A 17,028-nucleotide genomic window follows, 5' to 3' on the forward strand; every position below is an offset into this window, starting at 1 on the left:
CTGTGTTGTCCCCCACCTATATATCACTGCCCATCTTGTGGGCATGCAGGACTTCCTTGTGGGACTCCTTTCAGATGACAGTTGCTGCGACAATCCTTTCCTGTGATCACTGACAGCTGGTGCCAGCAGTTAAACCCAGGTCCTTGTCACACCAAGCTAACGTCTGTGGATGAAGAGGAAGTCTTTCTGTTTCAGGACTTTGGCATTGGGAGTGCTCAGCATGTGGCACAAGAACACGTGAGGAAGATTTCCTTCCCCAAAAACATACAAAGCATATTAAGAGTGTGTCATCATGCCGTTGGTTTTCATGTCCCATTAATCAAATCTTGTATTCGTTGATGTCACTGTATGTTTGACGACAGACATTTTGAAGAATAGATTCTTGACCAGAGGGGCTTGTATATCCACGAACACTACGACCAAGTCAACAAACTGATTTTTGTTTTAGTAGAGCCTCAGTTATCAAATATAGCATATTGCTTTGCAAGTATTCGTAAAATATTTTTTCTTCTACGTTCTTTAATAGAAATTCCCAACATTTAGTTTTGAATGAGGGATGACAAAAACATCTAATCAAAAGTGTATATATGTGCGATCTGTGACAATATGTAGTCAATAGTTTTTTTTTTTTTTCGTCTGTAGTTAAGTGATTGAATCTATTCATTGGACAAAACAAAACATATTTTGGGATGACACCATTTTTTCAAGCTGAAAAGGTACAGATCTCTCCACCACAGAAGCATGTAGTCACACACGCTGCAACAGCAGCATTCCCCCTCAGTCACCCCTCATTCCCCCTCAGTCACCCCTCAGTCACCCCTCATTCCCCCTCAGTCACCACTCAGTCACCCCTCAGTCACCCCTCAGTCACCCCTCATTCCCCCTCAGTCACCCCTCATTCCCCCTCAGTCACCCCTCAGTCACCCCTCAGTCCCCCCTCAGTCACCCCTCAGTCACCCCTCATTCACCCCTCAGTCACCCCTCAGTCACCCCTCAGTCACCCCTCAGTCATCCTAACCGTGGAGAAGTTATCTGTTTTACATCCAAGTGGTCAAACAGAGCATAAGACAAAGTGTAAATGGCACATTCTCAGATTCCCTGACTGGTTCTAAGGAGAATGAACTGCTTCACTTATGAGATTTGACTGTTTCAACAGACATTTTAAATCCTTCAGTTTGAGATTGATCAGGTGTAGTGTATTGGACAGGTGACCAGTCCGATACACTAGACCAGACTGGACACCAAACTAGAGCAGACTGGACACCAGACTAGACCGAGGGGTCTACGGTTAACGAAAGTGTGTAACCAGACAAGGCACCCTTCTCATTCCTCTGAGGGTTAAAATCAGTCTCAAAGCACTGTAACCTGTGTCCGTAACCATGGAGATGGACCGACCGGTTCCATTGTTACAGATGACATAACTGTGGAATTATGAAAGAGAGGATAGTAAAAAAAAAAAGGTTAAAAAGTGAAGTAAATGGACAGAGCAATCATCAACACAAATAGAAACACCAACAATTACATTTGGGTCAAATGAAAACAATCGTATTGTGAAAACGAACAAAAAAATACATGTTTTTGCGTTCTCTTAACCTCATTCATCGTCAACAAGATTCTCCTGCATTAGCACACTAAGTAGACCTTAAACAGATTTTAAGTGATACAATTGCCCAACAACACTACAATCTACAGCAAGGTATGACACACTTATATGATTGTAGAACAGGAGACTATTGGGAATGACATGGCAAAGCAGCAGGTAGAGATAAGTAAGGCATGCACAATGCTGCATAAACTAAACGAGTCTATCACCAGCAGCGTCGATCCCAACTAGCGCGCTGATGGAGAGTCCGCGAGGGTAAGTAAGAAGCTGTTCCTATGAGCACGTTATGGTAAATGAAACCCTGACTCAATCCATCCCTCACACATGAATAATCACTCAATCTATTTTCTCTCGCTCTCGTCATTCGCATAAACGTATGAAATGCAAAGGTGTGAGGAAGTATGTTCTTATAAGCTGATACTCTTGATGTTTAACTTTAATTTATTTTTTATTTTTTTTCAAAGTTTGACGAAGTCACCTTCGCCATCTGTAAGTCATGACTTTCATGCAGTGTACTGTTTAGGGGGGGGTTGGGGGGGGGGGTAGAGAGGGAGGAATTGAGGAGGAAGGGTTAAGGGGTTTCTGAGTTAGTCTGTTAGGCGGTCAGGGGGAGATGAAGTTACTTCTTTGCAAAAAGCCCGGCGAGAGCGCCGTCTATATCCTCTTCCTGCTGCAGCGGATGCCACTGGGCGATGGGCCGGCGGGGGTTAGACAGCATGTCGGACCAGTGCTTCAGCCCCAGTCCTGTCGCCTTGCTGCCCACAAAGATCTTCCCGATGGCGTCGTTCTTGCCGATCTTGTCGTAGTCGAACACCGTCACCACCACCAAGATTTTCTAGAGGAAGGAGGGAGGGAGGTGAAATGTAGGTAACGCTTGTCTGCATCGCCTATGGAATGGCGCACAGCCAACGCTGTGACGGGAAGCTGGGGCGAAGATTTGTTTTCAAATGTGGATGCGACAGCTTTTTGTTTTAATTACTGAAGATGCGGTTGCTGAATGTAATTTTCTTAATACAAAGTGGGGGGGAAAGATTTACATTTACTCAATTAGCAGACACTCTTATCCAGAGCGACTTACAGTAAGTACAGGGACATTCCCCGAGGCAAGTAGGGTGAAGTGCCTTGCCCAAGGACACAACGTCATTTATCACGGCCGGGAATCGAACCAGCAACCTTGGGATTACTAGCCCAATTCCTTAACCGCTCAGCCACCTGACTCCTTTTTTTTCTTGTTGCCATTTTCAAAATGTGGGTGGAACATGTTTCACGCATGTATTCTACACTCCTACCCAAATCGATAGTGGACTGCGGGGTTGTTTGGGAGGAAAACAAGAGTTCACTTCGCTGCAGACATCACACATGCAAACACTGAACTGAAGTGGATAATTGTTGATGGCAAAGGTTGATTGATTGCAAGTGTCAGGAATCAGGACAAACAAATTGTTGGTCGCCACTTCACCTTACTAAAACACAGGAATCTACATCAAAACCCAGGGTTTGTATCAGAGGGGAAAAAAACAAAATTACAGTAACATTACTACAAATGTGACACATGTAAATATTTGTCAAGTGTGCATTATGGTTCAGGTGTCTCACTGGTTGAATGTGAGAGGTTGTAACTGAACCTTTCAAAAACACCAAGACCAAAAGCATAACAGGACACAGTGACAGTTTGTAGGAGATTAAACCTGAAGTTAAAACCAAAAGATGAAATCTAACCCTACAAATGCTTGTGTGTGTGTGTGTGTGTGTGTGTGTGTGAGTGTGTGTGTGTGTGTGTGTGTGTGTGTGAGGGATATCCACGCTCTCCCAGTGCTCAGCCTGTACCTGCATGGTTTCCAGGGGGATCTCAAAGCTGAACGACTCGTTGTAGTAGGGATTCAGGGTGTTCTTCTTCACGGTGGTTTTCTTCTTCTTCAGTTTCTTACCGCCCTGCAGCAGCGCGATCTTCACGTACGGATCTGCAGGAGAACCACACAGAACCAAACTCACTCAGACTGCTTCTCTATCGCTTGAGTCTCTCAACTGGAAGTGGACGTTTTTTTTAACGTTTTGAAAGGTTGAGTATATTTGAGATAAATATGATTGTGATGTGGTGAAGCGGTGAGGAGGCGTCTGAGAGGAGTAGGCGGTTCCTACCGGACAGTCCTCCCACGTCCATCTTCTTCAGGTTCTTGGCCTCCAGGATGCAGACGGTGAGTTTCCCTGCCGTTGGGACGTAACGCAGCGAGATGCAGATGTCTCCCAGCTTCTCAGGCTGGTCGGAGTTGAAAGAATGGCCCACAGTGAATTATTAATGATTCATTCAGCTACATTATACATATTTTAACTTTGTATACTATTTCTATACTTATGACCCACCAGTGGATGTGAAAGACAGATAGAAACAGAAGACATTATTCACATCCACAGAATCATCCACTACCCTCAACCGTTTGCGGAAACGGATTATCATTAGGCTACTACTAATAATATATTTTTCATGGACAGATCCGTACATGAATGTGTTCTGTCTGTCGAGTGGTATGAAGAATGATACAGTTTCATAAACAGTTAAGTTGAATGTGTCCGGTTCGTGGAGCGGTGTATACCTCCTCCTTCTCGGCGTTCTCCAGATCCCTCCACTCCTCGATGGGCTGGCCCAGGTCCAGGGTGTTCATGGGCAGCTTCACCTCCCCGATGATGTCGTGCTTGGAGAAGCGGTCGTAGTCGTACACCGACATCACCAGCGTCTTGGGGCCTAACTCCTCGTACGGGATCTGATGGGCAGCGACAGGCACGGACGGGTAGTTTTATAAGACGAGTTTAGATTAACACATAAATGAATGAGTCAACGAATAAATGTATGAAGGAAGGAATAAAGCAAGAAAAAGAAATAGAAAGAAAGAAACCATGCATCCACAGAAAATAACGTTGCTGTCTTTAAATGTCTTGCTAGATTGGGGTTCAGAGAGTAATCATACAGTAGGCTAATAGGACTTATAATAATAATACGCTGTTTGGAAATGTTTTTTATTGTGGAGCTATATTTATTCTTTCGTCTTGGAAAGTGTCTGAAAATAATGTATTACAGTCTTTCAGGACTAAAGCGTGCTTTATTAAATAGTTGCAAGGCTTCTGTTTACTCATTCAGTCCCTGGAAACTGTGTCTAGACGCGCGCGCATGCAAGTGTCTTCACACAGAATGGAAAACAAAGCATATTGAGGAAAATAAAATATGAAAAAACTGTATACAGCACATATACACTTTTGTACTCGCTGTGATATATTGTTTTTATTATTGTTGCTTGCTTTTTCCACAGGTACACTTGCACTTATAGCGGTTCATGTTGTTTAATTGTAACTTGTTTAACTACATGCTCTTATGGTTCTTCCCTTTGGCACTTACTTTGGTTGTTCACAATGTGTGCTTCATGTTTTGGCTACTCGCTATGTTTTTTGGCTATCTTGTTGTTATGATCAGTGACCTATGCACTTTGTAAAGCTCTCTCTTGGAAGTCGCTTTGGATAAAAGCGTCTGCTAAATGAATAAATGTAAATGTAAATATACATACTGTATATATGTACTGTACATAGACACTATGTATCAGTATATTCTTCACATTGTGGTGTATATATATTGCATTATATTTGTCCTAGTTTCCTGTTTTGGGGAGCGTTTAGCTGGCCAGGGGTGTAGCAGGGTGTGTGGGTCTGCATGCAGGGTGTGTGGGTCTGCATGCAGGGTGTGTGGGTCTGCATGCAGGCTGGCGTGGGTCTGCATGCAGGGTGTGTGGGTCTGCATGCAGGGTGTGTGGGTCTGCATGCAGGGTGTGTGGGTCTGCATGCAGGGTGTGTGGGTCTGCATGCAGGGTGTGTGGGTCTGCATGCAGGGTGTGTGGGTCTGCATACAGGGTGTGTGGGTCTGCATGCAGGGTGTGTGGGTCTGCATGCAGGGTGTGTGGGTCTGCATGCAGGCTGGCAGACTGTTTCCACAGCACGGCCAGGCGACTCCCCCAGGACTTCATTAGCGAGGCCTGGGAACTGCGACTCAACACAGCCTGATCTGGTGGGCTGTTCTGCCCAGCAGACCAGGCTGGTCTGGTGGTCTCCCCGGCCTTGCAGATCAGTCTGGTCCATCCAGAACCATTAGGACTGCACTGTTCACCTCTAGGATGGTGTTTTCTTTTTTTATTAAGACTTTGGTATGTAGGATATTTGACCCCCCCCTCCCCCTTTGTTTAAGACAATGTGCTTTTAAAGAGAGGAGAGAGAGGAGTGAGAGCCGGATAGAGGAGGGAGAGAGCGAGAGAAAGGAGTGAGAGAGCAGGAGAGAGGAAGGAGGAGAGAGAGGAGGGAGAGAGCAGGATAGAGGAGGGAGAGAGCGAGAGAGGAGAGAGAGCAGGAGAGAGGAGAGAGAGGAGTGAGAGCAGGATAGAGGAGGGAGAGAGCAGGAAAGAGGAGGGAGGAGAGAGAGGAGTGAGAACAGGAGGGAGGAGAGAGAGGAGAGAGAGCAGGAGAGAGGAGTGAGGAGAGAGAGGAGGGAGAGCAGGAGAGAGGAGGGAGGAGAGAGAGGAAGGAGAGAGCAGGACAGAGGAGGGAGGAGAGAGAGGAGGGAGAGAGCAGGAGAGAGGAGGGAGGAGAGAGAAGAGTGAGAAAGCAGAAGAGAGGAGGGAGAGGGCACGAGAAAAGAGTAGGGCGAGCGAGGAGATAGTAGGACAGAGAGAGAGCAGTAGAGAGAACAAGAGAAGAAGGAGAAAGAGCAGGAGAGAGGAGGAGGTGATCCCCTGGAGCAGTGCAGGTTAGGGGTAAACCTGTCGTACCTTAAAGACGAACGACTCATTGAAGACAGGGTTGAGATTCTTCTTCTGCACTTTGGTGCTTTGGTGCTTCTTCTTGTCTGGCAGGACAAACACCTTGACATAGGGGTCAGAGGTCCCACCGGTATCCATGGAGATGAGGTCCGCAGCTTGGAGGATGCCAACAGTGAGCTGTACAGATGAGCGTACACACACACAAACACACACACACACAAACACACACAGACCACATCACACACACACACGTGCAAAACACACATTCACACACAGACAAACACACATGGACATCATTAAGGATATTCCCTGAGGTAAAATGACATTCACTATCTCCTTCATGTGCTGTGAGTGTGTGTGCTGCAGTCTGTAAGCTGCTGTCGCCTGGTGTAGTCTGGTGACAACCTGAGCCCCGCAATCAATCAGCAGCTGTGATGTGACTGGGATAAGATCACACGGTTTCACACAGGAGATGAAGCCCCTATCAAACACCAGGATTCTGCTGCAATGTCACCCTGAATGTCAAATTTCTAGCCTGGAAAAAAAAAAAAAACAGCATTTGCTCAGAGACATAAACTATTCTGCACGGCCACCAGGGGTGGGTGTTGACTTTGGCTGCTAAAACCTGAGGTCTCTGTTTTAGACTCGAGGATTTTGATTCAGATCCTGCGTCAGTGAGTCAGCAGGGACTTCCTTCTTCTTCGATGAGTCAGCATTTCCCTCCCTTATGTCACAGTCTGCTACTGTAGTATCCCGACACAGCCTGCTACCCCCAACCCCCCTGCACCATTCTGGTGAACTTGCCTTTTGACGTTTTCTTTTTTTTTACATTTGTTCAACAACACAGCAGTTTTAGCTCACGTGAGGCTCAGCCTTGACTGAAAGTGACGAGCTCTGTAGTCAGGGGGATGTTTTAGTGTTTAGTGTTTGAAAGCAACTGCAGATGAGAGGACGAGGCATGATGCTTTTTCATCTGAAAACACACAGGACTTGGAGCGAGGCAGTCCTCTTTGTAAGCAGTTCAATTGTTGCAAATCATTTCAATGTTATAATTGAACAAGCATTTATTTTAACTACCAAAAAACTACACATTTCTAGACGTTAACATTATGAGTCAAATCCTTCTATATTTATAAGAAAAACTAACGTTTTGACTTCAGACCCTAACAGCGTATCCCTCCCCACGTACCTTGCCATCGGTGAAGTCGTAATCAAGAGAATACTGCAGTTTCCCCAGCTTCTCCTCCTCCTTCTCCTCCTCCTCCTTTTCCTCCTCCGTCAGTCCTGTCTCTCCCTCGTCATCATCATCGTCCTGGTGTTTCTGTGCCAGCAGGGTCACATGACAGAGCAAGGTCAGAGGTCGGGGTCAGAGAGGAAACAGGAAGTGCTGGGGGCACAGCATACCACAGACACAAGGGCTTCTGGGAGACGATGAGGAGAGCTTCAGACCTGCGTCACGTGACTCGCGTCATGTGACTCCAGCTCACCTGCTTGTCCCCTCCTAAGGCCAGGTTCCACCGCCCTAACAACCACCAACAAACAACAACAAACACCAAACATTCTACTGTTTGGCTGTAGGGTTTGGAATGTTTGGAAAGATAACTGTCGTTTTCACACCAAACCAACACAACCCAACCACTGGCTAGTGGTGTTTGTTTGGGCAGTGTGAACTGGCCAAACTGGCCATGATGGAGTCAAACGTATCTTTCAACTAACCCTGAACCCAAGACCTCTGAACTGGGAGTGTGACAAGTCGTTAGACTCTTGCTGTTTCTCCGGCTATTGCTGCCTTTTGAGAGAACATCAAGGACTACAGGAGGAATGAATACTCTGAATGTCTGCTCCTCTGACAGAAGTGTGTTCTTGAAAAGAGCTCCATGCTCAACGAGACAGCCAGATATTTGTTTTTCCTGGATGTGTCTGTGTAGATTTCCTGCTACTGTGTGATGGCTTCACTCAGACAACAGGCCATTGGCTAGGTGACACTGTCTTTGTTGTTAAAGCTGTAGTGAGCTCAGTCTGATCATACTTCAGGCCAGGAGAGCTTCATGCGTCTTTGTCAATGTCATATGTGGTGCAAATCAAAATGTACAGTTCAAAAAGTCATTGTTCATGCAGCTATCATTGTCGTTGCCATAGCCCAACCATGCTCTTTCCAGCACATGCAGAGATGAAAAGTGTTAATCGTGACTTGCATCTTATTCCTTTAATCCAATAAATTGCACATTGGTGCGTTTGACATTGTCTCTGGTGCAACAATGTGCCACATCGTTAAGAGTTCCTCTCTGGTCTTCATGGATGACGTCAGAGCTATCCATTGTTTCATTGTCAAGCTGCCATGACAACGTAAACGATGAACGAATCAACCAAAACAAGGAAACTGGGACTACATCATTCCATGAAAGCCCCCCCACATCCCTCTCCCCCCCCCCCGGGGGCGTGCGAGCTGTCCACCTACCGTAGAGCAGAGGTCCGTCACACACACACGAGAACAACACAAGGAGGAGGAGGAAGAGGATGAAAGCAGAGAGAGGAAGAGGTTTCAACACACAACACAGCTGGAACCAACGTGTTACTAGGGTGAGGCAGTCGTCGTCCAAAACAACAACTCGACAGCGTGATGAGAAATGACACACTGCCTGGGTCGTTTGTCACATCATAGAGAGAGCTCATTAATTTTAATTAACAGTTAATTGGTTTTAATTAATATTGGCAAGGTCCACTCTGCCTCCATGAGATATAATATTAACAGATACTTTCCACATGGAATTAAAAATAATATGTTCTTGCTCCATATCTCCATAATCACGTCTGTTATCTTTGACCTGCATCTCACTCGTCACCTCAGATCATTGCTACCACTTGACCTGGGAAGAAACCTCTCCAGCTGTGCCCTTTAACCCCCAGTGACCCCTAAAACCTTCTCTACAGAGTAACTCAGAACACTGTGTGTCATTTGTCATCGCACGTCATACTGAGGTACATCATCACACATTTTAAACACCAACAACAAGGATGACACTGAGAACACTTATGTGTTCCAAACTCTGAGAACAGCTGATGAAAGATCAGAGTTTATTACACACATCATGAGACATAACCTTTTTTTTCGGGTTGGTAAATCTGTAGAAACTGCATCTCAACATTTACCGCACCTCCTTATTAACAACATGATTACAGTAAAGAAGAGCTGCTCTGAGAGCAGCTCATCTACTACTTCCTGTCTCTGAGAGCAGCTGGTCTCCTACTTCCTGTCTCTGAGAGCGGCTGGTCTCCTACTTCCTGTCTCTGAGAGCGGCTGGTCTCCTACTTCCTGTCTCTGAGAGCGGCTGGTCTCCTACTTCCTGTCTCTGAGAGCAGCTGGTCTCCTACTTCCTGTCTCTGAGAGCAGCTGGTCTCCTACTTCCTGTCTCTGAGAGCAGCTGGTCTCCTACCTCGTCTCCCTTCATGTTCTTCATGTTAAAGCCTCCTTTGTCCTTCTTGCCCTTCTTCTTCTTCTTCTTGCAGCAGCACTTCTTGATGATGCAGAAGCAGCAGGTCAGCAGCAGCAGGGCCGCCACCACCGCGATGGCAATGATCGCCCAGGGAGGCACTGCCGGCCACACACACACACACACCCACCATGGACGCACACACACACACACACACACACCCACCATGGAAGCACACACACACACACACCGTGGAAGCACATACACACACACACACCTTAGAACATCACCCAGAACTTCAAAACACAGTCAGTCTCGGAAGCTCACATCATGCACCCCCGACCCCAGCCAATCAGCTTACGAGGGATCTTGTCGATCTCGTTGAGGAACTTGGTCTTGATCTCCTCAAACATGTCGTTCTTGTTCTCGACCTCCGTCCCATTCCCCGAGGGGGGGGCGTCGGCCACGGTGGACACCACAGCGGGCGGGGCAGCGGTCATGGTGCTGGTCCCTGTAGGCTCCGCCCCCACGATGGCCTCCGCCTTATCCTTGAAGAGGTGGAACTTCATCCTGGAGGACTAAGCCTCACACAGCGACCCTGACGGCAGGGGAGAGGAGGGGGGGGGGGGTGGTGAGTCAAGATGGAGAAGTAGACCCTGTGGCTGAAGAGGGTGGGTGGGCGGTGGGGGTGGATGAAAAGAGAGGGAGAGAGAGAGAGACAGAGAGAGAGAGATAGACAAAGAAAGAGAGAGAGAGAGAGAGAGGCAGGGAGAGAGGTGGGGAGGGAGGGAGAGGTCACCAGGTCATCAAATTAAATCACTGCAGAATGTGATTATGGTGGGGCCAAAGCTACCTTTTGCAGTCGCAGGGAATAGCAGAGCAATTAAGGCTGAAGTTTTGCTTCAAGAAAAATATAGTAAAAGTATAGAACATGCTATGCTTTTGAAATTGAAACTCTCTAATTAGCCATGAGAGTGTGCACAGCTAGAAATCCTGGCTCTACAGTCAACACAAATCATTAAAAGAGTAATGGGTTGCTGCACACTGAGAAACAAAATGGCCGTTCTCCCTGATGACTAAGCAGTTTGGGCCAACTGTCCTTTCAAGTTGCTGTGTCCATAATACTCTGGAGGAGGTACGGAGGGGGGGAGGCCTGTCTGCTGTGGTTTACGTCCAACCGGACACAGACAGAATGAGAAGTGTTTCTCAGTGGCAGTTGGTACCTCAACATCGCCTACTGGCAGTTTTTTAATTCAACGTAATGAAAGTCTGTTACTGTTCTTGGCGAAATAGGGAACATCTAAATGTAATCTTGTTAAAATGACAAGGATTGAGGGACTGGATGGGTGTCATCAGAGTACAGTCCAGTGTTTCTATTTTCTGGGAACTAATTCAACAGGAAACCCTGACGGAGGGTGTTCAAGGAAAAAGATTTAGCAGTCAACTCCTGCTGCTCAACATCAATTAACAAAAAATCGAACTTTCCCCGCTAAAAAGTGATGTGATTTTACAGTATCTCCCTATTGAAGCAATGATCTCCTAAATTTCTTGACTCATTGAAAGCTAATAAGGAGGCATGGCAGTTGAGAGATGAGTTACCCAGAGAGCAGCAACAGCAGCTAATCTCTGGGAAATGTCTCCAATTATCTTTTTAATGATTCAGAATCTCAATCTTGACATAAATAAGTGCTTCTCAGTTCTCATTCTGAAAGGGTAATTAAAAAAACATAATTTGTACAATTTCCTCACGTCAAAAGTCAGCGAATTTAAATGATGGGGTTTCATGGAGGGAAGGGACATAAAACAATGAAACAGGAAACAGAATTATGTAATTATTCTCTCCTCTGGTCATAGTATGAGATAGATGCTGTTGTTATTCTCTCCTCTGGTCATAGTATGAGATAGATGCTGTTGTTATTCTCTCCTCTGGTCATAGTATGAGATAGATGCTGTTGTTGTTCTCTCCTCTGGTCATAGTATGAGATAGATGCTGTTGTTGTTCTCTCCTCTGGTCATAGTATGAGATAGATGCTGTTGTTGTTCTCTCCTCTGGTCATAGTATGAGATAGATGCTGTTGTTATTCTCTCCTCTGGTCATAGTATGAGATAGATGCTGTTGTTATTCTCTCCTCTGGTCATAGTATGAGATAGATGCTGTTGTTATTCTCTCCTCTGGTCATAGTATGAGATAGATGCTGTTGTTATTCTCTCCTCTGGTCATAGTATGAGATAGCTGCTGTTGTTATTCTCTCCTCTGGTCATAGTATGAGATCGATGCTGTTGTTATTCTCTCCTCTGGTCATAGTATGAGATAGATGCTGTTGTTATTCTCTCCTCTGGTCATAGTATGAGATAGATGCTGTTGTTATTCTCTCCTCTGGTCATAGTATGAGATAGATGCTGTTGTTATTCTCTCCTCTGGTCATAGTATGAGATAGATGCTGTTGTTATTCTCTCCTCTGGTCATAGTATGAGATAGATGCTGTTGTTATTCTCTCCTCTGGTCATAGTATGAGATAGATGCTGTTGTTATTCTCTCCTCTGGTCATAGTATGAGATAGATGCTGTTGTTATTCTCTCCTCTGGTCATAGTATGAGATAGATGCTGTTGTTATTCTCTCCTCTGGTCATAGTATGAGATAGATGCTGTTGTTATTCTCTCCTCTGGTCATAGTATGAGATAGATGCTGTTGTTATTCTCTCCTCTGGTCATAGTATGAGACAGATGCTGTTGTTATTCTCTCCTCTGGTCATAGTATGAGACAGATGCTGTTGTTATTCTCTCCTCTGGTCATAGTATGAGACAGATGCTGTTGTTATTCTCTCCTCTGGTCATAGTATGAGACAGATGCTGTTGTTATTCTCTCCTCTGGTCATAGTATGAGACAGATGCTGTTGTTATTCTCTCCTCTGGTCATAGTATGAGACAGATGCTGTTGTTGTTCTCTCCTCTGGTCATAGTATGAGACAGATGCTGTTGTTGTTCTCTCCTCTGGTCATAGTATGAGACAGATGCTGTTGTTGTTCTCTCCTCTGGTCATAGTATGAGATAGATGCTGTTGTTATTCTCTCCTCTGGTCATAGTATGAGACAGATGCTGTTGTTGAACAATTGTTTAAAGACAGAGATTCAGCATTACATTTACATTTAGTCATTCAGCAGACGCTCTTATCCAGAGCGACTTACAGTAAGTACAGGGACATTCCCCCGAGGCAAGTAGGGTGAAGTGCCTTGCCCAAGGACACAACGTCAGTTGGCCTGACCGGGAATCGAACTGGCAACCTTCGGATTACTAGCCCGATTCCCTAACCGCTCAGCCACCTGACTCCCAGCATTACTGATCAACCCGTTCATCTTGTTTGTGAAGAGTAAATGTTCAGTTAACTTCACATCCTCATCATCGAAAAGGGATTTTGCCATGTCAATGTTTTTTTAAAGTTATGAATGTAAGTTACGAAGACAAGATACAGGTTTGTGATGCCGTGTCTCCCACTGTGGGAGGAGGCGTGCTATGACACCCCCTCTCTGAAAGAGCTGCTGTACACACATGGAGCTGGTTTAGGTCTGATTCAGACGGCACACACCCCAGAGAGGCACAAAGAATCAGGGGCTACAATCTGATATCAACATTGGAGGGCACGATAACACTGAAAGTTGCTCAATAGCAGTTCCTGGGGTCCCCTGGGGTGTCCGCCCGTGGTCTGAATGCTTTGTGTGTCCTCGTCCCTAAGTTCGTCCCTGCTACAGTGACGCCACAGTAGAGAGCTGCACAGTAGAGAGAGCTGCACAGTAGAGAGAGGTGCACAGCAGAGAGAGGTGCACAGCAGAGAGAGGTGCACAGCAGAGAGAGGTGCACAGCAGAGAGAGGTGCACAGCAGAGAGAGGTGCACAGCAAAGCGATCACACATGACGGTGGTACGAGCTATCTATGGACCCCCCCACCCCCTCAGAACTGCACAGACTCCATCTCTGGACCCCCCCACCCCCTCAGAACTGCACAGACGTATCAGCTTGTTCACTGCCGTGTCTGGTCCCAGCATGCCGTGCCGTAAAGCAAATTTCTCCATTGCTAGTTACATCTGAGGCTGGCGGTGGCAATCTTGTTTTAGCAGTACAGAGTAGACTAGGGTCAGGCTAGGATTAGATCCATGTTGACCAACATCTATAACGGTGAAACATAACATGCTGTAAGCAGGCTGCTTACAAAAAGTTGAAAACATCAAAACAGAATGCTGCCGTGATGATTCACGTCAATCAGAGAGCACTTAATGGATCCCATCACTCATGATGTAGGAAATCCAACCATCTCACATCTAAATCGGGGAAACAAGATCAAGATGAGGATTAAGACAATCCAGTAAATGTAATGAGCGTGTGCGTGTGTGTGCACATACATGTTTTATTTACTTACTATGTTTATTGTTATAAACCTAACCTACCAAAGCAAATTCCTCATGTGTAAACTAACTTGGCAATAAACTATGTGTGTGTGTGTGTGTTTGGAAGTGTCTATGTATGTTTTCATTATTGCTAGTCATGGTGTGTGTGTTTATATTGTTTGGTATATGTGCGTGTGCGTGTGTGCGTGTCTGTCCAAGGAGCCTCCTAAATGAAGCCAAAAGCTGATCTATCTCAGTTTCCCAGACAGGTGATTTCCAGGCACCGCTCAGCAGGCTAGGTACTGAGCCTCCAGCGTACAGCTTGATGTGGATGACGCTTCCACAAGATGCTTGTGTGGTCAGGGGCTTGAAACTCACAGGCAAACCCACAGTAGCTGCTGTTAATGAAGCACTTCTGATCCTTGATCCTCTGCTCATTTCTTATGGTTCTTCCCTTTGGCACTTATTTGGTTTTTCACAATGTATACTTCATGTTTTGGCTGCTCGCAATGTTTGGGGCTATCTCGTTGTTATGATCAGTGACCTATGCTCTTTTGTAAAGCTCTCTCTTGGAAGTCGCTTTGGATAAAAGCGTCTGCTAAATGCATAAATGTAAATGTAAATGTAAAATTTCTACATGCACTATTTGAACGTGAGATACAAGTGTTTTCGCTAAAGGCATCAAATGTCAAACGTACAGCAAATGGAGCGGTGGATAGAAAGTCATTCAATCAAAATGACTTTTTTTGTTTTGTTTATCCATTTCCATCCAGCCTTGTCAAAACAAACATTTCAAAAACCCACAATATACATGTTGAGAATGCTAACACGTTGTTGATGAGAATGAAGTGATCCCATTGATGAAAGTGATGAGACCAGCGAGGTGGGACTGATTCAGAGAGGGTTTTTGTTGCCCTGGCATGAAGGATCTGGTCTATCCAGCTTGGCTCAGCAGAAACAGCTCTCTGTCGACACGGCGCTCTCTAAACGCTGCCCTGGTGGGACCTGCAATCTTCACTGACCTCAGGGCACACAAGGCCTCTGTCTCTGCATCTTCCACACAGCTGTCAGGACCAGTCAGTTTGAATGGCCACTGCACCTCATACAAAACGAGGTCTGCATCTCTTCCTTAAACAACTACAAACTGTAAGACAGATGTTTCCTGATGGCTTTCTGGCACAGATGGTGGAATCAAAAGTGATCAAGTGAATTAAGCTTGTAGTTGTTGATAACCAAGACACTTCTTGTCTGTCTGATACCCAGAATGCTTTGCAATCTGCTCACAACCAGGAAGGCCAGCCATGTTGGGGAGCTTCCCCATCACATGACCCGGAGCCAGCTCTGCGTACGTCTTGAAGACTTGTTCAGTCTTCATAGAGTGGTGTGGACGTAGGTACCAGCAATACACTACACTAAACTACACTACACAACACTACACTACACTACATTCACATTTTGATATTTATTGACATAACAGACACTTTTCTTCAAAGCGACATACAAATAGAGCACATAGAAAGCACAGTACTGCAGGAAATCAAGAATACGATGCAAAAGATGTATAACATAAAACTTAAATGAACCAACCCAGACCTGTACATAGGCAAACTGACCAACGTATGAAAGCAAAACCAGACACAGGATCTCATGCCTGGTGACCTTTTCTAATCAGAGTTTAACCTCATCAGCCTAGTTGACTGCATACAGTAGTTCAGACCCAGCAGTGATCCTGGAATATGACATTAAACCAGCCCATGATCAATCTCACTTAAACACACTCCCTGAACCACTGACCAATCAGGGAGGCTTCCACAGCATAGCCAACAGAGGGAGAGATGGAAATAGAGAGAGGGAGATATAGAAATGGATTGAGAGAGATGGAGTGATAGATGCAGTGAAAGAGAGAGAGAGAGACAGAGGAAGAGAGAGAAAGAGAAAGAGAGGGAGAGAGAAAGAGAAAGAGAGAAAGAGAGAAAGAGAGAAAGAGAGAAAGAGAGAAAGAGAGAACGTTGTGGAGAGGGAGAGAAAGACAGATGGACTGACAGACAACAACCCACAGCTCCAGCATGTTACTGCATGTCCAGCTCTTTGATGAGGGCTGTTTACCCCCCAGCTGTGCTGACCCTCAGCCCCTCACGTCTCTACCTCTCTCTCTCTACCGCTCTCTCTCTCTCTCTCTCTCTCTGCTGCCCTCACCCCAGGACGCCTCTAATTAATCACAACATAACAGCCCCTAGAACCTCCCCAGACAAGCAGAACCACAGCAGCTCCACCCCGCTCCCCATCGGTGAGGAGAATCACCGCACCAAGAAAACAAAGTTCCCTTACAGATTTCCTACCCCTGTAGCGTGTTCATCCTGACAGGATGAGAGCGTGCCGGGAGCAGATGCACTGACTGACAGACTCACTGGTCAGATGTGAGAGCTGGTGGTGCTCCTGCCCCTCTCGTCCCAGTGTGTTGGGGCTAGTGTTTCTCTGGCGAGGTGCGATCTACAGATATCTCCATCAGCTCAGTCTCACTGCAGTCTCCACTCACTTCTCTCCACTGCAGCAATACCCTCCCTCGAACAGTCACCTCTCTCTCCGTCTCCCTCTCTCTCTCTCCCTCTCTCTGCCCACTTTCTCTCTTTCTCCCTCTCTCCCCTATTCTCTGTCTCCTTCCCTCTCTCACCCCCCCCTCTCTCTCTCTAACGTACCCACCTCCCCCCTCTCTCTTTCTTCAATCACGCACTCTCAATTCCCTCATCCCATCTCTCATTCTCAGCCTTCAGACACAGAAACACAGTCTCTATCTCTCCATTTCTATCTGGTTCTATCTCTCT

At 46.0% G+C, this 17,028-nt stretch overlaps 1 protein-coding gene across 1 annotated transcript; it reads right to left on the minus strand.

Annotated features, from left to right (window-relative positions):
• Positions 1-993: 993 nt before the first annotated feature.
• LOC136942099 (synaptotagmin-2-like) lies at positions 994-16,666 on the minus strand. Its single transcript, XM_067234879.1, has 9 exons — positions 16,615-16,666; positions 10,189-10,425; positions 9,831-9,988; positions 7,586-7,708; positions 6,406-6,573; positions 4,195-4,362; positions 3,743-3,860; positions 3,431-3,564; positions 994-2,438 (listed from the first exon to the last, which is right to left on the minus strand). The coding sequence occupies exons 2-9, from the start codon at positions 10,394-10,396 to the stop codon at positions 2,223-2,225; spliced, it is 1,293 nt and encodes a 430-aa protein (XP_067090980.1). The 5' UTR covers positions 10,397-10,425; positions 16,615-16,666; the 3' UTR covers positions 994-2,222.
• Between the last annotated feature and the right edge of the window lie 362 nt (positions 16,667-17,028).

This window comes from Osmerus mordax, chromosome 1 (assembly GCF_038355195.1).
Source record: "Osmerus mordax isolate fOsmMor3 chromosome 1, fOsmMor3.pri, whole genome shotgun sequence".
NCBI classification, from domain to species: domain Eukaryota; kingdom Metazoa; phylum Chordata; class Actinopteri; order Osmeriformes; family Osmeridae; genus Osmerus; species Osmerus mordax.

Coding starts and splice junctions, on each gene's coding strand:
- LOC136942099 (XM_067234879.1), bottom strand. CDS start 10,396: ATGAAGTTCCACCTCTTCAAGGATAAGGCGGAGGCCATCGTGGGGGCG. Junction 9,989..10,188: donor CGAGATCGACAAGATCCCTC/GTAAGCTGATTG, acceptor TGTGGCCGGCAG/TGCCTCCCTGGGCGATCATT. Junction 6,574..7,585: donor ACGACTTCACCGATGGCAAG/GTACGTGGGGAG, acceptor TCATCTGTACAG/CTCACTGTTGGCATCCTCCA.